The 25,354-nt window shown below is 39.7% G+C and overlaps 1 protein-coding gene across 6 annotated transcripts in view; it reads left to right on the forward strand.

Annotated features, from left to right (window-relative positions):
* vwa5b1 (von Willebrand factor A domain containing 5B1) overlaps positions 1 to 25,354 on the forward strand; it is a 94,093-nt gene that overhangs the window by 21,137 nt on the left and 47,602 nt on the right. For all 6 annotated transcript variants that reach the window (XR_009826720.1, XM_062052683.1, XM_062052686.1 and 3 more), the window contains 4 exons: positions 2,454 to 2,585; positions 10,968 to 11,092; positions 16,305 to 16,481; positions 23,203 to 23,313. Coding sequence is in view for 5 of the 6 variants with exons in the window: in XM_062052683.1 (XP_061908667.1) it covers positions 2,454 to 2,585; positions 10,968 to 11,092; positions 16,305 to 16,481; positions 23,203 to 23,313 (545 nt within the window). In the remaining variant the exon portion in view is untranslated. The remainder of the gene's footprint in view (positions 1 to 2,453; positions 2,586 to 10,967; positions 11,093 to 16,304; positions 16,482 to 23,202; positions 23,314 to 25,354) is intronic.

Here is a 25,354-nt window from a genome sequence, read left to right on the forward strand (position 1 = left end):
GGGAATGGATTCATATGGCCGCATTCCTGGGTGGATCTCACGTGTGAGATGAAGAAGGGGTGGGAGGCTAACCATTTTGCAATGCGGCCTGCTGAAAATGATGGAAAGCGCCCCCTCTACATAGCGACTGACGCTGTGGTCAAAGTTGGAATCGCTACGAAACACGTTTTGAAATATTCAAAACATTACTGCCATCTGGCGGTTAGAGTGGATAGTGCGGCCCCCCTGAATTTGTCACGTTTCATGTGTCAGGTAAACCTCGAGGAATGGGGCCATATGAGTTCCCTTCCTGCAGGCAGATTGCAACACAAACTGCTTTAACCGGTAAAAAAAAAGAAAATAACACACACACACACACGCGCATGCATGCACACACACACACACACACACACAAGCACACACACACACACATTGATTGATTGATTGAGACTTTTATTAGTAGGTTGCACAGTGAAGTACATATTCCGTACAATTGACCACTAAATGGTAACACCCGAATAAGTTTTTCAACTTGTTTAAGTCGGGGTCCACTTAAATTGATTCATGATACAGATATATACTATCATATATACTATCATCATAATACAGTCATCACACAAGATAATCACATTGAATTATTTACATTATTTACAATCAGGGGTGTGGAGGGGGTGGGGGTGGGGGGGGGGTATGGACATCAAGTAGTGGACATAGAGAGAGAGAGAGAGAGAGATCAGAAGGCATAAGAAAAAGAAAAAGTATCTGCATTTGATTGTTTACATTTGATTATTAGCAATCCGGGGAGGGTGTTAGTTTAGGGTTGTAGCTGCCTGGAGGTGAACTTTTATTGCGGTTTTGAAGGAGGATAGAGATGCCCTTTCTTTTATACCTGTTGGGAGCGCATTCCACATTGATGTGGCATAGAAAGAGAATGAGTTAAGACCTTTGTTAGTTCGGAATCTGGGTTTAACGTGGTTAGTGGAGCACCCCCTGGTGTTGTGGTTATGGCGGTCATTTACGTTAAGGAAGTAGTTTGACATGTACTTCGGTATCAGGGAGGTGTAGCGGATTTTATAGACTAGGCTCAGTGCAAGTTGTTTAACTCTGTCCTCCACCTTGAGCCAGCCCACTTTAGAGAAGTGGGTAGGACACACACACACACACACACGCACACACACACACACACACACACACACACACTTTGTTACCTTCTTGAGACCTGAGAAAAAAGCCTACCTCTTTAGGACCACCCTTTCTAGATATATAAAGATTTGTATTTACAACATTAATAATATATACATACTATGCAAATATAAAAAAGCTTGTTGTGAAAAAATTTGTTGGAATTTCACAAAAAAAAGTCACAGTTTCACAAGAAAAACTTCGAAATTTTGCAGTTTTATAATAAAAGTCGTCATTATATTCAACGCAAGTCAAAGAAAAACTGAACTTATGTGCAATATTATGATAAAAGTTGGAATTTAATCGATAACAGTCGCAATTTTACAAGAAAAGCTTAACATTTTGGCAATTTTATGAAAAGAGTCGTAATTTTATTTGACAAAAGTCACAATTTTATGAGAAAAATTTAACATTTTGGCAATATTATATTAATAGTCGGAAGTTTTGCTCGGCAAAATGATGACAAAGATTTTACTATTTTACAAGAACAAAAAAATGGGCAATATTGTGACAAAAGTCAACATTTGTTATGACAAATGTCACCATTTTGCATTAAAAGTAATCATTTTACATTAAAAAAAGTAATAATTTTACATTAAAAAAGTAATAATTTTACATTAAAAAAGTAATAATTTTACATTAAAAAAGTAACAATTTTACATAAAAAAATTATAATTTTACGAGAAAATATTGCAATGTTACAGAAACAGAAGGAATATGAGAAATTGTTCCCAATTTTATAAGAAAAAAAGTCAACCATTTGTGAGAAAAAGACTGCTTTTATTTAGTTGGGGTTTTTTTTGTTTAAATTTTTTGTTTGTAATTGGTTTTTAATCTTCATTATTTACTTCAAGTTATTACAGTATGTCTCGATATACATATTTATTTATTTTTTGTAATTAATTTTGGCCAAAGGGGGCACATTTAAATTTCTTACACACACTAGTTATAACATATGTTGGCCAAAGGGGGCGCACTATATGTATATATATATATATATATATATATATATATATATATATATATATATATATATATATATATATATATATATATATATATATATATATATATATATATATATATATATATATCCCATGAAAAAGAATGGGACCTAAGATTGAGCCCTGAGGAGCCCCACACCTTATTTCATGGTTTTTTGATAAACATGTATGTATACTTACAAAAAAAAAAACATTTTTCTGTGAGATAAGATTTTCAGTTTTTCAAAAGGACACCCTAGAAACCGTAGACAGGAAGTGATGCATGTAGGGGATTTTTTTGTCACGTAGGTGTGGAGAGCCCGTCTCACGCCATCCGAGCCGACGCCGACCCTCTGGCCCGCTCGGCCACCAGCGTGGTCATCACCCTGGCGGACAAGTACACTTACGACTGTCCGGTGAAGATCCTCATCTACCCCAGCGGTACGTGGACAAGGTCACGCTCCAGAAGCTTCTATGTCTGCTCCAATGTTGCGTCGGACGCCGCTGTGTGGGCGAGGAGCTTTGGGGTCTTTGTTTTTCCCGTCTTGCCGACTCTTCTTGTTTTTAAGTACGCGTGGGCCGCTCGTCTCCTCCAGGCCAGGGCCTTCTCTTATAGAGGTTTTGTTGGCAAACAAAGCCGCAGCCTATATATATATATATATATATATATATATATATATATACATATATATATATGTATATATATATATATATATATATATATATATATATATATATATATATATATATATATATATATATATATTTATATATATATATATATATATATATATATATATATATATATATATATATATATATACATATATATATATATATATACAGTGTTGTGTAACGGCGTTAGTTTCGGCGGTAACTAGTAATCTAACGCGTTATTTTTTATTTTTCAGTAACTCAGTTCCGTTACTACATGATGCGTTACTGCGTTATTTTACATTACTTTTAATGTAGTATTGTAGTGGATTGTCCGAAGCTTAAGCAGGCAACAAAAGTAGTTTAGTACAACAAATTTATTTACCCATTATCAGAAGTGCAGGTTGAATTGAGTTGGTCGTGCAGACAAACCACAAGTTACTCCGGAGCAAACAAGACACACACAAGCCAAAATCACTCCCGAGTTCCGGTCTTCTGCCATTTTTTATATGTCTGTTGTGCGTCATCGTTCCTTATCGAGTGCGTCAAATGTCTTATTTGCTTTTCCTATCTCTTCCATAACAACTCGAATTCTGTAGACAGGTTGGCACGACTTAATATTCACTTTTGTCCCACAACTGGTCCATTCAATGGCACAAAATACAAGAGTATTGAAAATGAGCGGACATTCTTAAAAGACAAGAAATATAGGTCAAAAGGTCAGAAATTCTACTACATACCCGCCTTCCAGGGTCTTAAGACCCTGGACCAAAACAATTTCTGATATAGACCACTAACTTAAATCTCTACCGCAGATAGAGGCAAAAACCTCAATGTTTTTATACGAGGCAAAAATTCCGTCTATGACCCTCCTTCAGAGCGATCGCTGTTACCAGCCTGCAGTAAAACCATCTCACAGAATACAATTAGTGGCCTACCCTTTGATTTAGTAAAGGAATAACAAATACTTTGATCCTGTTCGTGACGCCAATTTGTGTAGTGGATTGTCCGAAGCTTAAGCAGGCAACAAAAGTAGTTTAGTACAACAAATTTATTTACCCATTATCAGAAGTGCAGGTTGAATTGAGTTGGTCGTGCAGACAAACCACAAGTTACTCCGGAGCAAACAAGACACACACAAGCCAAAATCACTCCCGAGTTCCGGTCTTCTGCCATTTTTTATATGTCTGTTGTGCGTCATCGTTCCTTATCGAGTGCGTCAAATGTCTTGTTTGCTTTTCCTATCTCTTCCATAACAACTCGAATTCTGTAGACAGGTTGGCACGACTTAATATTCACTTTTGTCCCACAACTGGTCCATTCAATGGCACAAAATACAAGAGTGTTGAAAATGAGCGGACATTCTTAAAAGACAAGAAATATAGGTCAAAAGGTCAGAAATTCTACTACAGTATAAAGTGTGTTTGTGTCGTAGTTCTGATTCTTCTTGTGTCACAAACCGGAGAAGAGAGACGGGATGTGTGTCTGAGTGTGGGGGGAGAGAGAGGAGGGGGGCGTGTCTGATCATGGCGGAGCTGCAGTCGAGTTTGTTGGAGATATTTTCACTACTATTCTTTTGTCGAGCACAAAGAAAATAACATTTTAGTTAAATGTAAATTGTGCTTTGGATCAAAGATCCCATCTACTGCCCGAAACAGCAATTCAAATCTGCTGAGTGCTGCAACAAGCTACATAAGCCGTAGCTAGTAAAGAGAGACAGAGACTCCGATGCCCCTTTCCCTCCACCACTTAAGGATGAACTCTGCCTCTGTTCATCATTCAGCACTGAAGGTACACACACTCTGTCAATCAATGTTCCCTCTAATTGTTCATGTGTGAGCAAACGCAAAAAAGTCAGTGAGCATTGAGTGGAGCCCATGTGAGCAACATCAGACGTGCACACTGTGGCTACACCAGCAGCACACCTGTCCCAAACCTGACTGAATAACAACTTACATCTCCATCCATCCATCCATTTTATACCGCTTGTCCCTTTCGGGGTCGCTGGAGCCTATCTCAGCTGCATTCTGGCGGAAGGCGGTGTACACCCTGGACAAGTCCCCACCTCATCGCAGGGCCAACACAGATAGACATACAACATTCTCTTATTATTATAATCAAATGACAGCAGTCATTTCCTTTTCTAACATAAGTGTTTAGGCCCACTTATAATGGCAATAACAACAAATATTGTTTTTCATGAACTGTGTACTTGTATTGTTTGTCTGGGTGGAGGTCCTGCTTTGGAAATAATTTGTACCCCTTTCAGACATTGCATTTAGTTCCCATTTAAACATTCACATGTTGCACAATGAGATGTAAGCAGGGGATCATGTGTACATTCCTGCAACTTCCTGTTTGTAAAAAATATATTTTTATGAGTATTTATTTAATATACTAATAGCATTTCATGATTAATATTTATAAATTAAGATTCCTAATAAATGACACTAGAATAAGCACACATTTGATTGGTAAATCATAGTGTAAGGACCTGGAATGACACTTTATGTGTGGTGTTGGAGTTGTCCCACTTTTTGTGTGGCTGTAAACGCATCACTGGCTAAGTGCCATACGTGCATGTGTTGGCGCAAGTGAGAAAGAGCGAGCGGCTGCTGTTGATATAACAAAGTTGCTTTTGGTCTGGTTTGTACTGCAGAAAATGACCACTTTTGCTAGATATCATTTTTTTTACTAATGTTTTGGTGATGTGTTTTTGGCCGACAATAAAGAGTTTTGCTCAGTAAAGTGATGGATGTAATTCATGTCCTCAAAGCGTCTCGACAGACGTTACAATATTTGAACAATGATGACAAAAACTGTTTTCTCTGTCGTGTCCGTGTGTCGAAAATTGTTATGCGCTTATTTTTTTATTTGATTTTGTGCGTGGCATAGATTTGCCGTGCGCAGAGGACGATTGAGCAGTGCGCAATTGCACAGGCGCGCACCTTAGAGGGAACGTTGCGGTCAATTCTCTTATATACTCTTTCATCCTAGACTTCTAGAGTGTTTGACTATCACATCACTCTAAATGTATAGACTATAAAGTTCACAAACATAAAGAGGGATCCTAGTGGGCCAGGCCAATCTTTCCTTATCTCTAAACTAAAACTGGGGAAATGTGTAGAGTGTTCTGAGCTTCAGACATGATTTTGTGTCAGAATTCTTTGAGGAAAAAATGCCTGGTTAGGCTTTGTGTATGTAAAAATAAAGTTAAAGTACTTATTTGGTTTACAGCTATGTTGTTATTATGCTGTTTTTTACTTATGTATGTTATGTTGCAGCTATTTAAAATAGTTTTGTCAATTTGTTCTTGTCAGGCTTGGGCGAATGAAGGGACTCAGATGCAGAGAGGGGAGGTTCTAAATAAGGCTTTTATTTTGAAAATAACTCTTAACTTCCAGAGCAGAAAATATACAATCACTATGAGGTTCTACTATATCAAAAAACGTTTCCAAAAAGGGAAAAAAACCCAAAATCACTCCAATGGAGGAATAGACAAAAATAAGACAAATATAACTAGCAACGAATCTGCTATAAAAAACTTTAACAAAAAGCGCTCCAAACGGAGGAAGAAATAAAGGACTATCAAAACTTACTACTCTCACAATTATTCTAACATTTATATAAACAAAAATCACTCAAACTTTGAGGAAGGAAATAATTCAAGAAAAATCATAACTCACCACTGTGGTTGAAAAAGGTAAAATAACAAAGGTCGCTCTAAGGGAGGAAAAGGTTAACTCAAAATTACAGCTTGAAAAACGCTGGATAAACATACGTGGTCGTGGGACGAGGCAAGACAAGAACATGAACTAGGATGCAAGACAGGCACGAAGGATCGAGACAATCTGGCACAGAAGAAGGGGAGGGATGGGCTTATATGGAACATGAGGGTAATGGGAAACAGGTGGAAACAATCAAGGGTCAGGGATGACGTCAGACTGGTGACACAAGAGGAAGGGCCCGTGATCGCGGTGTGACAGTTCTGGCCAGAAACAAATTGGCCTTTATAACATATCTTTGTCTTTGTGTGTTGTATGTAGACCACATTGCTTAGCAGAGTTCAGTGATGCAAATGCATGTCAAGTTGATCAACACATTGTATTATTCTGCAGTGCAATAACAGTACTGAAATGAAGGCTAAAGGGCATTAATGGGAGCTTTAAAAAAAAAAGAAGAAAAAAAGAAGTAACTAAATAGTTACTTTTCAAAGTAACGCATTACTTTTTGGTGTAAGTAACAGAGTTAGTAACTGAGTTACTTTTGAAATGAAGTAACTAGTAACTATAACTAGTTACTGGTTTTCAGTAACTAACCCAACACTGTATATATATATACTGTATATTAGGGATGTCCGATAATGGCTTTTTGCCGATATCTGATATTCCGATATTGTCCAACTCTTTAATTACCGATACCGATATCAACCAATACCGATATCAACCGATACCAATATATACAGTCGTGGAATTAACACATTATTACATTATTATGCCTAATTTGGACAACCAGGTATGGGGAAGATAAGGTCCTTTTTAAAAAATAAAATAAAATAAAATAAGATAAATAAATTTAAAAAAAATTACTGAATAAAAAAGAAAGTAAAACAATATAAAAACAGTTACATAGAAACTAGTAATTAATGAAAATGAATAAAATTAACTGTTAAAGGTTAGTACTATTAGTGGACCAGCAGCACGCACAATCATGTGTGCTTACGGACTGTATCCCTTGCAGACTGTATTGATATATATTGATATATAATGTAGGAACCAGAATATTAATAACAGACAGAAACAACCCTTTTGTGTGAATCAGTGTAAATGGGGGAGGGAGGTTTTTTGGGTTGGTGCACTAATTGTAAGTGTATCTTGTGTTTTTTATGTTGATTTAATTAAAAAAAAAAAAAAAAAACACAAAAAAAACGATACCAATAATAAAAAAAACGATACCGACAATTTACGATATTACATTTTAAAGCATTTATCGGACATCTCTAATATATATATATATATATATATATATATATATATATATATATATATATATATCTGTATATATATATATATATATATATATATATATATATATATATATATATATATATATATATATATATGCATATATATACATATATAGATACATATATATATATATATATATATATATATATATATATATATATATATATATATATATATATATATATATATATATATCTATATATGCATATATATACATATATATATATATATATATATATATATATATATATATATATATATATATATATATATATATATATATATATATATATATATATATATATATATATATATATATATATATATATATATATATATAGTCGGGTCAAAAGTTTACATACACTTGTAAAAAACATAATGTCATGGCTGTCTTGACTTTCCATGAATTTTAATTTCTACAACTCTTATTTTTTTGTGATGGAGTGATTGGAGCACAAAAAACAAAAAACATTCATGATGTTTGATTCTTTTATGAATTTATTACTTGGTCACATTGTGAAAATGTGAGCAAATCTGCTGGGTCAAAAGTATACATACAGCAATGTTAATATTTGCTTACATGTCCCTTGGCAAGTTTCACTGCAATAAGGCGCTTTTGGTAGCCACCCACAAGCTTCTGCTTGAATTTTTGACCACTCCTCTTGACAATATTGGTGCAGTTCAGCTAACATGGACTTGTTTCTTCAGCATTGTCCACACGTTTAAGTCAGGACTTTGGGAAGGCCATTCTAATACCTTAATTTTAGCCTGATTTAGCCATTCCTTTACCACTTTTGACGTGTGTTTGGGGTCATTGTCCTGTTGGAACACCCAACTCCTCCCAAGACCCAACCTCCGGGCTGATGATTTTAGGTTGTCCTGAAGAATTTGGAGGTAATCCTCCTTTTTCATTGTCCCTTTTACTCTCTGTAAAGCACCAGTTCCATTGGCAGCAAAACAGGCCCAGAGCATAATACTAACACCACCATGCTTGACAGTAGGCATGTTGTTCCTTGGATTTAAGTCCTCACCTTTTCTCCTCCAAACATATTGCTGGGTGTTGTGGCCAAACAGCTCAATTTTCGTTTCATCAGACCACAGAACTTTCCTCCAGAAGGTCTTATCTTTGTCCATGTGATGTCAGATGAATTTTCTTATTATCAATATTATTATATTATTATATAATTCTGATTGGATACAAACTAAAACTAAAAACAACAGCGCTGGAACGAGCATTGTGTGGCATGAAGAGAATATGAATACTTTGAGGTATTTAGGGAAAGCAAATTAGAAAATAATTGTATCTTTAATTATGATCATGACTTCTGTTTATGTTAGGCCAGCAGAGAAGGCCTTGCTGGCCCTGTGTGTGTGTGTGTATATATATATATATATATATATATATATATATATATATATATATATATATATATATATATATATATATATATATATATATATATATATATATATATATTCATATACACACACACAGGTATATATATATATATATATATATATATATATATATATATATATATATATATATATATATATATATATATATATATATATATATATATATATATATATGTATGTGTGGGAAAAAAATCACAAGACTATTTCATCTCTACAGGCCTGTTTCATGAGGGGTTTCCTCAATCCTCAGGAGGATTGAGGAAACCCCTCATGAAACAGGCCTGTAGAGATGAAATAGTCTTGTGATTTTTTTCCCACACATACATATTACGCTCTACCACGGTATCGAGCACTATTTTTTGGATAATCTAATTAAGACATATATATATATATATATATATATATATATATATATATATATATATATATATATATATATATATATATATATATATATATATATATATATATATATATATATATATATACCTGTGTATATATATATATATATATATATATATATATATATATATATATATATATATATATATATACATAATAATTATAATATACACCACCGTTCAAAAGTTTGGGGTCACCCAAACAATTTTGTGGAATAGCCTTCATTTCTAAGAACAAGAATAGACTGTCGAGTTTCAGATGAAAGTTCTCTTTTTCTGGCCATTTTGAGCGTTTAATTGACCCCACAAATGTGATGCTCCAGAAACTCAATCTGCTCAAAGGAAGGTCAGTTTTGTAGCTTCTGTATCGAGCTAAACTGTTTTCAGATGTGTGAACATGATTGCACAAGGGTTTTCTAATCATCAATTAGCCTTCTGAGCCAATGAGCAAACACATTGTACCATTAGAACACTGGAGTGATAGTTGCTGGAAATGGGCCTCTATACACCTATGTAGATATTGCACCAAAAACCAGACATTTGCAGCTAGAATAGTCATTTACCACATTAGCAATGTATAGAGTGTATTTCTTTAAAGTTAAGACTAGTTTAAAGTTATCTTCATTGAAAAGTACAGTGCTTTTCCTTCAAAAATAAGGACATTTCAATGTGACCCCAAACTTTTGAACGGTAGTGTGTATATATATGTATGTATATATATATGTATATATATATATTCTGTATATACAAATATATTATATACAAATATATGTACACTTATGTGGGACCTGGACCAAGGATGTCGTTGTGGCTTGTGCAGCCCTTTGAGACACTTGTGATTTAGGGCTATATAAATAAACATTGATTGATTGATTGATTGATTGATGTGAATAACAGCAGTGAATTTCCAAGCCTAGAATGATCAATTACGTGACATATTTATGCTAATAAAATGGCCTGCTGACTTGTGGAATATTGCACATCTTTTACAGGAGGTTATAAGTTGGGTTTAGAGTTGTCCTGATACAACTTTTTTGTATTGTACTCAGCTCTTTTTCATTTTCCAACATTGGAGTCTTAGGTGTTGGCCGATACCGGTATTGATCCGATAAGATATCCTCAGGAATTGTGCCTCCTTGTATGATTTTGTAGTGTGGAATGTTAGAAAAATGACTGCTCATGTGAAATTACTCAGAGAACAATGAACAACACTAAGGAAATATATCAAAATGACCTTTGCATCCTTCCATTTTCCTCTATTTGGCCTTCGCCGGGCGACGTTCATATGCTGTAGCGCTGTGAGCTTGTGGTGATGTCTGCAGAACCCCACGTGCCTCAGGTGCTCATGGAGAGCGGAGACATGACGCCGGACGAGTACGACGAGTTCCTCCGCGGCCGCAGCGACTTCATCAAGGCTACCAAGAAGGATTCCAGCGACGAGAAGAAGGTGAGAATGCCTCCAAACCAAACAGCCGTCGCTCCATCTTCATATTTCCATTGGTTCGTCTCGTAAATCTTAGCATTCCTGACTGTCACACACGTGTAAGAAGGTATTGATAGTATTGTTAATAATGTACAAACCCCATTTCCATATGAGTTGGGAAATTGTGTTAGATGTAAATATAAACGGAATACAATGATTTGCAAATCCTTTTCAACCCATATTCAGTTGAATATGCTACAAAGACAACATATTTGATGTTCAAACTGATAAACTTTTTTTTTTTTTGCAAATAATTATTAACTTTAGAATTTGATGCCAGCAACACGTGACAAAGAAGTTGGGAAAGGTGGCAATAAATACTGATAAAGTTGAGAAATGCTCATTAAACACTTCTTTGGAACATCCCACAGGTGAACAGGCAAATTGGGAACAGGTGGGTGCCATGATTGGGTATAAAAGTAGATTCCATGAAATGCTCAGTCATTCACAAACAAGGAATTTAGGGATTTCACCATCTACGGTCCGTAATATCATCAAAGGGTTCAGAGAATCTGGAGAAATCACTGCACGTAAGCAGCTAAGCCCGTGACCTTCGATCCCTCAGGCTGTACTGCATCAACAAGCGACATCAGTGTGTAAAGGATATCACCACATGGGCTCAGGAACACTTCAGAAAACCAATGTCAGTAACTACAGTTGGTCGCTACATCTGTAAGTGCAAGTTAAAACTCTCCTATGCAAGGCGAAAACCGTTTATCAACAACACCCAGAAACGCCGTCGGCTTCGCTGGGCCTGAGCTCATCTAAGATGGACTGATACAAAGTGGAAAAGTGTTCTGTAGTCTGACGAGTCCACATTTGAAATTGTTTTTGGAAACTGTGGACGTCGTGTCCTCCGGACCAAAGAGAAAAAGAACCATCCGGATTGTTATAGGCGCAAAGTGTAAAAGCCAGCATCTGTGATGGTATGGGGGTGTATTAGTGCCCAAGACATGGGTAACTTACACATATGTGAAGGCGCCATTAATGCTGAAAGGTACATACAGGTTTCAGAGCAACATATGTTGCCATCCAAGCAACGTTACCATGGACGCCCCTGCTTATTTCAGCAAGACAATGCCAAGCCACGTGTTACATCAACGTGGCTTCATAGTAAAAGAGTGCGGGTACTAGACTGGCCTGCCTGTAGTCCAGACCTGTCTCCCATTGAAAATGTGTGGCGCATTATGAAGCCTAAAATACCACAACGGAGACCCCCGGACTGTTGAACAACTTAAGCTGTACATCAAGCAAGAATGGGAAATAATTCCACCTAAAAGCTTAAAAAATGTGTCTCCTCAGTTCCCAAACGTTTACTGAGTGTTGTTAAAAGGAAAGGCCATGTAACACAGTGGTGAACATGCCCTTTCCCAACTACTTTGGCACGTGTTGCAGCCATGAAATTCTAAGTTAATTATTATTTGCAAAAAACAAATAAAGTTTATGAGTTTGAACATCAAATATCTTGTCTTTGTAGTGCATTCAACTGAATATGGGTTGAAAAGGATTTGCAAATCATTGTATTCCGTTTATATTTGCATCCAACACAATTTCCCAACTCATATGGAAACAGGGTTTGTAGACAGAAATAATCCGTCACATTTTAACATTTGTTAAACAACCGGCCTTCCCGCCTTCTCCCGGGCCGAGGAGCGCCGCGGGTGTGTGATGACGGTGATGAATCGTTGAACAACAGCTTACTGGGATCATCGCAGCAAGGTCTGCTGTACCTGGAGGAAATCTAGCCATTAGATATCTCGCTCTCCTTGAGCAGCCAGGCAGGCAGTTCTTAAAGCCCCACATGATGTCATCTCAGGTCTTCGTGTGAATATAAATATTAATTATTATAATTAATAATTAAGAGTATATAAATTATAATATTTGTCACCGATTCTGTTCATAACTTTTATGGAGAGAATTTCTAGGCTCAGTCAGGGCGTTGAGGGGATCTGGTTTGGTGGCTGCAGGATTAGGTCTCTGCTTTTTGCAGATGATGTGGTCCTGATGGCTTCATCTGGCCAAGATCTTCAGCTCTCACTGGATCGGTTCGCAGCCGAGTGTGAAGCGACCGGGATGGGAATCAGCACCTCCGAGTCAGAGTCCATGGTTCTCGCCCGGAAAAAGGATGGAGTGCCATCCCCGGGTCGGGGAGGAGATCTTGCCCCAAGTGGAGGAGTTCAAGTACCTCGGAGTCTTGTTCACGAGTGAGGGAAGAGTGGATGGTGAGATCGACAGGCGGATCGGTGCGGCGTCTTCAGTAATGCGGACGCTGTATCGATCCGTTGTGGTGAAGAAGGAGCTGAGCTGGAAGGCAAAGCTCTCGATTTACCGGTCGATCTACGTTCCCATCCTCACCTATGGTCATGAGCTTTGGGTTATGACCGAAAGGACAAGATCACGGGTACAAGCAGCCGAAATGAGCTTCCTCCGCCGGGCATACTTGCCAACCCTCCCGATTTTTCCGGGGGACTCCCGAATTTCAGTGACCCTGAAGAAAATCTCCCGGGGCAACCATTCTCCCGAATTTCTCCCGATTTTCACTCGGACAACAATATTGAGGGCGTGCCGTGATGGCACCGTCTTTAGCGTCTGCTTTTTCTCCATACAAAAAGCGTGCCGGCCCAGTCACGTGTTGTATGCTGCTGCTACAGAACACACGTAAGTGACTGGAAGACATACTTGATCAACAGCCATACAGGTCACACTGAGGGTCGCCGTATAAACAACTTTAACACTGTTACAAATATGCGCCACACTGTGAACCCACACCAAACAAGAATGACAAACACATTTCGGGAGAACATCCGCACCGTAACACAACATAAACACAACAGAACAAATACCCAGAATCCCTTGCAGCCCTAACTCTTCCGGGCTACAATATACACCCCGCTACCACCAAACCTCGCCCCCCCAAACCCTGCCCACCTCAACCCCGCCCACCTCAACCCCGATCCCCCGCACCTCAAACCCCCCTCCCCCCATCTCCCGAATTCGGAGGTCTCAACGTTGCCAAGAATGCTCTCCCTTAGAGATAGGGTGGAGGAGCTCAAGCTAAAGCCGCTGCTCCTCCACATGGAGAGGAGCCAGATGAGGTGGTTCGGGCATCTGCTCAGGATGCCACCCGAACGCCTCCCTAGGGAGGTGTTTCGGGCACGTCCGACCGGTAGGAGGCCACGGGGAAGACCCAGGACACGTTGGGAAGACTATGTCTCCCGGCTGGCCTGGGAACGCCTCGGGATCCCCCGGGAGGAGCTGGACGAAGTGGCTGGGGAGAGGGAAGTCTGGGCTTCCCTGCTTAGGCTGCTGCCCCCGCGACCCGACCTCGGATAAGCGGAAGAAGATGGATGGATGGATGGAGTATATAAAAATTTGACTGATTTTTTTTTGCCGGTTGGATGTTTTTTTTATTAAATCCACAGAGTTCAATGAGCAGGTTATGTTATTTGTGACCTTCTTTGTTGAATTTCTGCGCTGGTTGAAATCTTTTTTCTGCACCCTGACTAGGGAAGGTTGTTTGGATTGGGTCATATAAGTAAATGTTTTGTATATAGCACATTTAATGACTCAAGATACATTCATTAGTGTAATTAATAAATAAGAAAATAGATGGATTTGATCCCTATCTTGTTTACTTCCTGACAGCTTCCTTAAAGTTTTGTAATCAATCAGAAATTTCAAGCAGCTAAAATGTGCCCAATGTGGTGTGGACAGAGTGTTTTGCATTTTTCCCATCATCCCTTGTAATGGATTTAAATGAGTGTAATTCTGTTTTTTTATGCTGGTTGGATGTTTTTTTTAATCAAATCCACAGAGTTCAATGAGAAGATTGTGTTAATTGTGACCATGTTTGTTGAATTTTAGTGCTGGCTGACATTTGTTTTCTGCACCCTGACTAGGGAAGGTTGTTTGGATTGGGTCATATAAGTAAATGTTGTGTAAGCCACTCATTTATTGATTTAAGTTACTCTCTTTAATGTTATCATTAAATCAGAGAATACATGTATTTCATTCCTTTCTTGTTTATTTCCGTGACAGCCTCCTTAAAGTTTTGTAATCAATCAGAAATTTCAAGCAGCTAAAATGTGTCAAACGTGGTGTGGACAGAGTGTTTTGCATTTTTCCCATCATCCCTTGTAATGGATTTAAATGAGTGGGATTCTGTTTTTTTATGCTGGTTGGAGGTTTTTTTTAAACAAATCCACAGAGTTCAATGAGCAGATTGTGTTATTTTGTGACCATGTTTGGTGAATTTTAGCGCCGGTTGAATTTTTTTTTCTGCACCCTGACTAGGGAAGGTTGTTTGGATTGGGTCAAATCAGTAAATATTGTGTTTACTATACATTTAATTACTCAAGATACTTTCATTAGTATGAACTAGATGGATTGCATTCCTATCTTATTTATTTGTAATGGATTTAAATAAGTGGGATTTTGATTTTTTTTTGCCGGTTTATGTTTTTTTTAATAAATCCACAGAGTTCAATGAGCAGGTTATGTTATTTGTGACCTTGTTTGTTGAATTTTTGCGCTGGTTGAATTTTTTTTTCTGCACCCTGACTAGGGAAGGTTGTTTGGATTGGGTCATATAAGTAAATGCCGTGTTATGTTGCATATATAACAACTCAAGTTACTTTTTATGGCCGCCAGACGGTGACAAAATGGCAGCTATTAGATGTCCGGCTGTTTTAATATAATATAAAAACACTGCGCCCCGCGAAGTTGCTTACCAGACTCCTGCAGCCTCGCGGGCCAAGTTGAAGATGCAGATGAGCCGTAGTTTGGACACCCCTGATCTAAGCATTAAGACTGTTACTTATGAAGAACTGTCCGGACTCTTTAGTACCTACCCAAGATGATGGACCACAGCTTACAAGAACTGGCCGACTGCTTGCTCATCATATGCAAAACATGTTATTTCTTAGACTAGCAGATACTACAAACCCAACAAATGATTGATTCCTGCTAAACCGAGGACACATTTTCCTATAGAAACGTATTTTCCTGATCGTATTCGGTGTAATAGAAAGTAATTGGACCCCATGTTGATGATTGGGTTTGGTCGCCATTTTCTAAGCGGATGTTTGCTCTGCCGTTGTTTCTTTCCAGCGCAGGAGGCGTGTACACAGCATAAAAGCATGTTTCCATGGAAACCCTGTCTTTCTCTCCCGTCCAGGTGGAGATCATCCACAGGCGTCTGCACAAGGACGTGCTCCACAACCCCGTGGTGATGCTCAACTTGTGTCCCGACCTCAAGCCTGTCCGCTCCGACCTGAGGAAGGTGCACGGCGAGTTCATCTTCCTCATCGACCGCAGCGGCAGCATGAGCGGCGTCAACATCAACCGCGTCAAGGTAACCACAACTCCGCAGCCAATAATGAAGGCTCGAAAAGCACTCCGACCTCCGCCAGGCCCTATGTACCAATAGTAAAGACTACTTCATCCTGAATCCAGACGTTGATCCGGATCAGCCCCAAAACGTAATCACTTGCTCCTTATCCGATTTCCGGCCTTTTTCCGAAAGTTTCATCTAAATCAGACAATAATACAAAACCCAAAACCAGTGAAGTTGGCACGTTCTGTAAATGGTAAATAAAAACAGAATACAATGATTTGCAAATCCTTTAAAGGCCTACTGAAATGCGATTTTCTTATTTAAATGGGGATAGCAGGTCCATTCTATGTGTCAGACTTGATCATTTCGCGATATTGCCATAATTTTGCTGAAAGGATTTAGTAGAGAACATCGACGATAAAGTTCACAACTTTTGGTCGCTGATAAAAAAGCCTTGCCTGTACCGGAAGTAGCGTGACGTCACAGGTTGTGGAGCTCCTCCCATCTGCACATTGTTTACAATCATGGCCACCAGCAGCGAGAGCGATTCGGACAGAGAAAGCGACGATTTCCCCATTAATTTCAGCGAGGATGAAAGATTTGCGGATGAGGAAAGTGAGAGTGAAGGACTAGAGGGCAGTGGAAGCGATTCAGATAGGGAAGATGCTGTGAGAGGCGGGTGGGACCTGATATTCAGCTGGGAATGACTTAAACAGTAAATAAACACAAGACATATATATACTCTATTAGCCACAACACAACCAGGCTTATATTTAATATGCCACAAATTAATACAAATCAAACACCCGCACAAAACACTCAATCCCACAGCCCAAAGTACCGTTCACCTCCCCAAAGTTCATACAGCACATATATTTCCCAAAAGTCCCCAAAGTTACGTGCGTGACATGCACATAGCGGCATGCACGTACGGGCAAGCGATCAAATGTTTGGAAGCCGCAGCTGCGTACGTACTCACGATACCGCGTCTGCGTATCCAACTCAAAGTCCTCCTGGTAAGAGTCTCTGTTGTCCCAGTTCTCCACAAGCCAATGGTAAAGCTTGACTGTCATCTTTTGGGAATGTAAACAATGAAACACCGGCTACGTGTTTATGTTGCTGCAGCCGGCCGCTAATACACCGCTTCCCACCTACAGCTTTCGTCTTTGCTGTCTCCATTGTTCATTGAACAAATTGCAAAAGATTCACCAACACAGATGTCCAGAATACTGTGGAATTTTGCGATGAAAACAGATGACTTAATAGCTGGCCACTATGCTGTCCCAAAATGTCCTCTACAATCCGTGACGTCACGCGCAGACGTCATCATACCGAGACGTTTTCAGCAGGATATTTCGCGCAAAATTTAAAATTGCTTTTTAGTAATCTAACCCGGCCGTATTGGCATGTGTTGCAATGTTAATATTTCATCATTGATATATAAACTATCAGACTGCGTGGTCGGTAGTAGTGGCTTTCAGTAGGCCTTTAAACTTATATTCAATTGAATAGACTGCAAAGACAAGATATTTAATGTTCACACTGTTATTTTTTGCAAATATTAGCTCATTTGGAATTTGATGCCTGCAACATGTTTCAAAAAAGCTGGCACAAGTGGCAAAAAAGACTGACAAAGTTGAGGAATGCTCGTCAAACACTTATTTGGAACATTCCACAGGTGAACAGGCTAATTGGGAACAGGTGGGTGCCATGATTGGGTATAAAAGCAGCTTCCATGAAATGCTCAGTCATTCACAAACAAGTATGGGGCGAGGGTCACCACTTTGTCAACAAATGCGTGAGCAAATTGTCCAACAGTTTAAGAACAACATTTCTCAAGCAGCTATTGCAAGGGATTTAGGGATTTCACCATCTACGCTCCGTAATTGTCACGTCAGGGTTTTCGCAGCTCCCGGGAATGCAGAACGGACAACTCCGGACGAAAGCGTGACGGTAGGATATGATTTAATTTTCAAAAAAATCATCCAACTTACAAAATAACAGGCAAACAACAAAGGCAAGCGTGCCTAACACACGGGAAGCTAAGGCAAAAACTTAGCGCAGGAAACACAGGACTATGGACATGGAACACTCACGAAACTGTGGCATGAAACAAGACTTACGTACAGAGGTGGGTAGTAACGCGCTACATTTACTCCGTTACATCTACTTGAGTAACTTTTGGGATCAATTGTACTTCTAAGAGTAGTTTTAATGCAACATACTTTTACTTTTACTTGAGTATATTTATAGAGAAGAAACGCTACTTTTACTCCGCTCCATTTATCTACATTCAGCTCGCTACTCGCTACTGATTTTTATCAATCTGTTAATGCACGTGTGACGGACTCAAGCCGTCTTGTGGGTTCCATGGACCATCAAATAGAGCAGGGGTCACCAACCTTTTTGAAACCAAGAGCTACTTCTTGGGTACTGATTAATGCGAAGGGCTACCAGTTAGATACACACTTAAATAAATTGCCAGAAATAGCCAATTTGCTCAATTTACCTTTAACTCTGTTATTTTTAATAATTAATGATATTTATACTTAATTGAACGGTTTAAAAGAGGAGAAAACACGAAAAAAATTACAATTAAATTTTGAAACATAGTTTATCTTCAATTTCGACTCTTTAAAATTTAACCGAAAAAAGAAGAGAAAAACTAGCTAAATCGAATCTTTTTGAAAAAATTAAAAAAAGAATTTATGGAACATCATTAGTAATTTTTCCTGATTAAGATTAATTTTAGAATTTTGATGACATGTTTTAAATAGGTTAAAATCCAATCTACACTTTGTTAGAATATATAACAAATTGGACCAAGCTAAGACAAATCATTAGTTCTTCTAGATTTTCCAGAACAAACATTTTAAAATAAATTAAAAGACTTTGAAATAAGATTTACATTTGATTCTACAGATTTTCTAGATTTGCCAGAATATTTTTTTTGAATTTTAATCACAATACGTTTGAAGAAATATTTCACAAATATTCTTCGTCGAAAAAACAGAAGCTAAAATGAAGAATTAAATTAAAATGTATTCATTATTCTTTACAATAAAAAAAATAAATTTACTTGAACATTGATTTAAATTGTCAGGAAAGAAAAGGAAGGAAGGAATTTAAAAGGTAAAAAGGTATATGTGTTTAAAAATCCTAAAATCATTTTTAAGGTTGTATTTTTTCTCTAAAATTGTCTTTCTGAAAGTCATAAGAAGCCAAGTAAAAAAAATTAATGAATTTATTTAAACAAGTGAAGACCAAGTCTTTAAAATATTTTCTTGGATTTTCAAATTCTATTTGAGTTTTGTCTCTCTTAGAATTAAAAATGTTGGGCAAAGCGAGACCAGCTTGCTAGTAAATAAATACAATAAAAAAAATAGATACAGCTCACTGGTAAGTGCTGCTATTTGAGCTATTTTTAAAACAGGCCGGCGGGCTACTCATCTGGTCCTTACGGGCTACCTGGTGCCCGCGGGCACCGCGTTGGTGACCCCTGAAATAGAGACATCTCTGAGCAGTTTGACGTTTGTTTTATTTTTTCAAACAAAACCTCAGTCCCGGTCGCTTTTCAGCTCCTCTCCTCCGCTCGCTCGCTCGTCGTTTCGGGCTCTCCTCCTCTCTCGCTCCGCGTCAGCTTTTCGTTGGCTCCTTCCAGCCTTCTCCTCCTCTCTCTCTGCTGCTCCCCTTTTCTTCAGCGGGAGGAGATTGGATGATCGTGCCCAGGTGCGCGGATCGTACACCTGGGCACGATTGCGGTGTCGCTCCCGGCGCGCCCTGCCTTGCTGCTCGCTCGCCGGCCCCGCCTCTCCACAGTCCTCCATCGCCAAACGCAAGCCGGGATTCCGACCAGCTGCGCGTACTCCCCCCCTTTTTCCGAGGGAGCAGGAAGTGAGGACGGCCAGGTCCCCCTGTGGCCGCGGTCTTCTCTTTTTCTGTGTCTTCTTCCTTTTCCGCCTGTACTTTTTTCCCTTCTTCATCTTCATCGTCTTTTCCTTGGTCTTTTTCTTTGTCTTCTTGGTCTTTTTCTTTGTCTTCTTGGTCTTTTTCTTTGTCTTCTTGGTCTTTTTTTTGTCTTCTTGGTCTTTTTCTTTGTCTTTTTCTTTCACTTTTTGGTCTTTTTCTTCGTCTTTTTGGTCTTTTTCTTTGTCTTCTTGGTCTTTTTCTTTGTCTTCTTGGTCTTTTTCTTTGTCTTCTTGGTCTTTTTCTTTGTCTTCTTGGTCTTTTTTTTGTCTTCTTGGTCTTTTTCTTTGTCTTTTTCTTTCACTTTTTGGTCTTTTTCTTCGTCTTTTTGGTCTTTTTCTTTGTCTTCTTGGTCTTTTTCTTTGTCTTCTTGGTCTTTTTCTTCAAGTTTTTCTTCTTCAAGTTTTTCTTCAAGTTTTTCTTCAAGTTTTTCTTTTTCTTCAACTTCTTCTTTGTCTTCTTCAACTACCACTTCTTTGGGGGGCCACTCGCCGCCACACCCCGCCTGGCCCACTAGCACCTGCAACTGTTTGCGGGACTCTTCGAGACGCTGGCGGCTGCCTGCCGCCAGTTCCGTGAACGCCCCCACGAGGGCCCACAGGAAATCGTCCTCCCCCGCCTCCGATAGTCCAGCCACGTTGGGTGCCAAAAGTGACGGACTCATGCCGTCTTGTGGGTTCCCTGGACCATCAAATGGAGACATCTTTGAGCAAGTTTGACTTTTGTTTATTTTTGCAAATAAAACCTCCAGTCCAGGTCGCTTTTCAGCTCCTCTTCCTTGCTCGCTTGTCGTCTGTCTCGGGCTCTCCTCCTCTCTCGCGCCGCGTCCGCTTCACGTTGGCTTCGTCTCCTACCGTCTCTCTCCTCGACGTTCACAGCTGTCGCCCTTTTAAACAGTGTGAGAGGATTGGATGATCGTGCCCAGGTGCGCGATCCGTGCACCTGGGCACGATTGCGGCGTCGCTCCCGGGGCGCCCCGCCTCGCCGCTCGCTCGCCGTCCACGCCTCCTTGCCGCCATCTTGGGCCGGACCCCGGTGTGCCCTGCCTTGCTGCTCGCTCGCCGGCCCCGCCTCTCCACAGCACGCTTTGTTTGTTTTGGTTTGTCAGACAGACCTTCAAAGTAGGATCTATCACATGCCTGCGTTTCACCAATCAAATGCAGTCACTGGTGACGTTGGACTCCGTTTCACCAATCAAATGCAGTCACTGGTGACGTTTGACTCCGTTTCACCAATCAAATGCAGTCACTGGTGACGTTGGACTCCGTTTCACCAATCAAATGCAGTCACTGGTGACGTTTGACTCCGTTTCACCAATCAAATGCAGTCACTGGTGACGTTTGACTCCGTTTCACCAATCAAATGCAGTCACTGGTGACGTTTGACTCCGTTTTACCAATCAAATGCAGTCACTGGTGACGTTGGACTCCGTTTCACCAGTCAAACAGAGCCAGGCGGTCACATGATTAACTGCACATAAAGTTTCACCGACAAACAACAACAAGCTTAAGCTTACATGAACTCAACGTCAAATTTGAGGAAGCACATCGCGGTAAGTAACCTTAGATATTTTGGCTGTCACCGTAGGTTTCCCTGCTATGAATCACTGTCAAATGTACATCGTGTGGGGACATTTATTAACGCACTGCAGACTCACAGACAGACAGACAGACAGACAGAGTCACACACACACACACACACACACACACACACACACACACACACACACACACACACACACACACACACACACACACACACACACACACACACACACACACACACACACACACACACACACACACACACACACACACACACACACACACACACACACACACGCATGCATAGAAACACCAATTAGAAGTTCCCAGGTGCAGCCCACACCTATCAGTTTATGGTTTGCGTAAAGGCTAACTTGTTATTTTCCTTTGTAATCTCTGCCTACTGAGCCTATGGTGCTGTTAAGTTATTGTGGCTCAATTTGCCTTAATTTTTTTTATGTTAATGTATTATTATTTAATATATATTATTGTTTTAGTTGCTTAAGAGATATTTAATAGCTCATTGCTATTTTTATGTTTTTGTGCATTTGTTGCAGTCATCATTAAACGAACATGTTACTCATCAGTTACTCAGTACTTGAGTAGTTTTTTTCACAACATACTTTTTACTTTTACTCAAGTAAATATTTGGGTGACTACTCCTTACTTTTACTTGAGTAATAAATCTCTAAAGTAACAGTACTCTTACTTGAGTACAATTTCTGGCTACTCTACCCACCTCTGCTTACGTAGTAGGTTGTGTGAAGCAAACAATGACGCCAGACCGAGTGTGGCGAGCAACGTGAATAAATAGCTCTCTGATTAGTGCTCGGCAGCATGCCGAACACTAATCAGAGGCAGGTGGAAATAATAAGTAACCCTGGTAACTAACAAGGGTGCACAAAAACAGGAACTAAAGGAGTCCAAAACTATCAGAAAAAAACAAAAACATGATCCGGACCACGGATCATGACAGTAAAATCATCCAAATGTTCAGAGACTCCCTGCAGGTAAGCGATGATATTACGGACCGTGGATCCCTCAGGCGGTACTTGTTTTGGCAAACTCTACGCGAGGCCAAAGCCGTCACCCAAACAACAGAAGGGCCTCAACTGTGAAAACACAATCCACAATAATTCCTTCGTAGTGTCTGCTATTTAAAATCAGCATAGTCATTAGACACGTAATATTTGACGATGATGATGATGATGTGTTCTGGTCTTTCCCAGGATGCCATGGTGGTGATCCTCAAGAGTCTGGTACCAGGCTGCCTGTTCAACATCGTCAGTTTCGGCTCCACCTTCAAATCTCTTTTCTCTGCCAGCCAGAACTACCAGGAGGTAAAAACTGCTCAACAAAAACATCTTCTAGTCAATACATCAACACACAATATGGAGGTAAAATCTACTGTAAAATAGTGTTTTGTTGTTGATCTGCTTGCATGTTCCATAAATACAAATGAATAGGGAATATTAATAATCTTTATTTTCCTGGCATAAACTGTCGATAAAATTAAAATGCAAACGAAAATACAGCTTCACCACTTTAGTCATAATTTTTTGCGCTCAAAGCGCCAGACTTCTTCTGTTTGTTTGACATTGTCATTACTGCCACATGTGGTGGAAACGTGTATTACAACTGATAAACAGTGGTTTAGAAACACTGGTTTACACTACAGTAACGTTACCAAATGTAAGTGAAGTGAAGTAAATTATATTTATATAGCGCTTTTCTTTAGAGACTCAAATCGCTTTACATTGTGAAACCCATTATCTATATCTTTAAGCTACATCTTAAACCAGTGTACGGCTGATTTAGTTCTACAAAAAATAATTTGAAATGCTAACAATGGATATTATAAACACTTATTGTCAGGTTCAAACACCGAACCACCTATTCAACAAAGACAAGAAGCAAGGAATCAAACAGACAGGAGAGCGTGTGCACTTGCACCCTCGTACAATGTCGCCCCACGCTCTGAGGAAAGGGTTCCACACGCCTCCTCATTTATTTGGGCATTTTCTGATTACATAGCTGCAGCTGCTTCTAAGGGGAAGGGTCATAAACAGCTGCTGCACTCCGTCATAAATAGTTAAAAAAAAAGGTGTTTGGAGCGGTGTCAGGTTTGCCCCCTCTCTGCTTTGTAGCTTTCCTGTGGCTAGATAGATAGATCAAAGAAACCGACACCTCCACGTCGCATCCCATCGCACACAGTGGAGGTTTACAAGCGGTAGGCCTTTTGCTTGATAAGATCAAAGACAGCTCTTGTTTTCTCGCAGGGCAACCTGAACTCATGGGAAAACAAGTTGTTTGATAACTTATATACAATTATTCTGACACTTATAATATTGTTTACATCTATAGTGGCCATCTCTTTTACTTTACAAAGTGTACACTCTGCTTTTGCGGAGTCAAACACTTTAAAATGTGTCCACATTTTACCCCATTTCCTGTCACTCATCTTCGGTAAAATGGTCAAGTCCTCTCAAGCCAGCGGAATCCTGGAGGGACTTGCATATGCTATAAACTCAGTCCTGTTACTAATGAGTCATCTTGGGTTTCGGATCTGATTGTGGCGGTCCACTCCCTGTATGATATGTGTCAGAACTTGGTCCAGTAAGTCGGATCCGTTTCCAGTGAGGGTTGGACTCTGCCAGGGCTGCCCTTTTGTCACCGATTCTGTTCACAACTTTTGGGGACAGAATTTCTAGGCGCAGTCAGGGCGTTGAATGGATCCGGTTTGGTGGCTGCAGGATTAGGTCTCTGCTTTTTGTGGACGATGTGGTTCTGCTGGCTTCATCTGGCCAGGATCTTCGGCTCTTGTTCCCGAGTGAGGGAATAGTGGATCGGTGATGCGGACCCTGCATCGGTCCGTAGTGGTGAAGAAGGAGACGAGCCGGAAGGCGAAGCTCTCAATTTACCGGTCGATCTACATCTCCAACCTCCCCTATGGTCATGAACTTTGGGGTATGACTGAAAGGACAAGATTACGGATATAAGCGACCGGAATTAGTTTCCTCCGTCAGGTGGCGGGGCTCTCCCTTAGAGATAGGGAGCTCAGAGTAAAGCCACATCGAGAGGAGCCAGATGAGGTGGTCAGGGCATTTGGTCAGAATGCCCCCCGGACGCCTCCTTGGGGAGGTGTTTAGGGCACGTCTGATCGGTAGGAAACCACGGGGAAAACCCAGGACACGTTGGGGGGACAATTTCTCCCGGCTGGCCTGGGAACACCTTGGGATCCTCCGGGAGGAGTTGGAAATAGTGGCTAGAGAGAGGGAAGTCTGGGCTTCTCTGCTTAGGCTGCTGCCTCCGCGACCTGACCTTGGATAAGTGGAAGAAGACGGATGAATGGATGGACGGCTTCGGATCCTTGATTGTATC

This window comes from Entelurus aequoreus, linkage group LG07 (genome assembly GCF_033978785.1).
Source record: "Entelurus aequoreus isolate RoL-2023_Sb linkage group LG07, RoL_Eaeq_v1.1, whole genome shotgun sequence".
NCBI classification, from domain to species: domain Eukaryota; kingdom Metazoa; phylum Chordata; class Actinopteri; order Syngnathiformes; family Syngnathidae; genus Entelurus; species Entelurus aequoreus.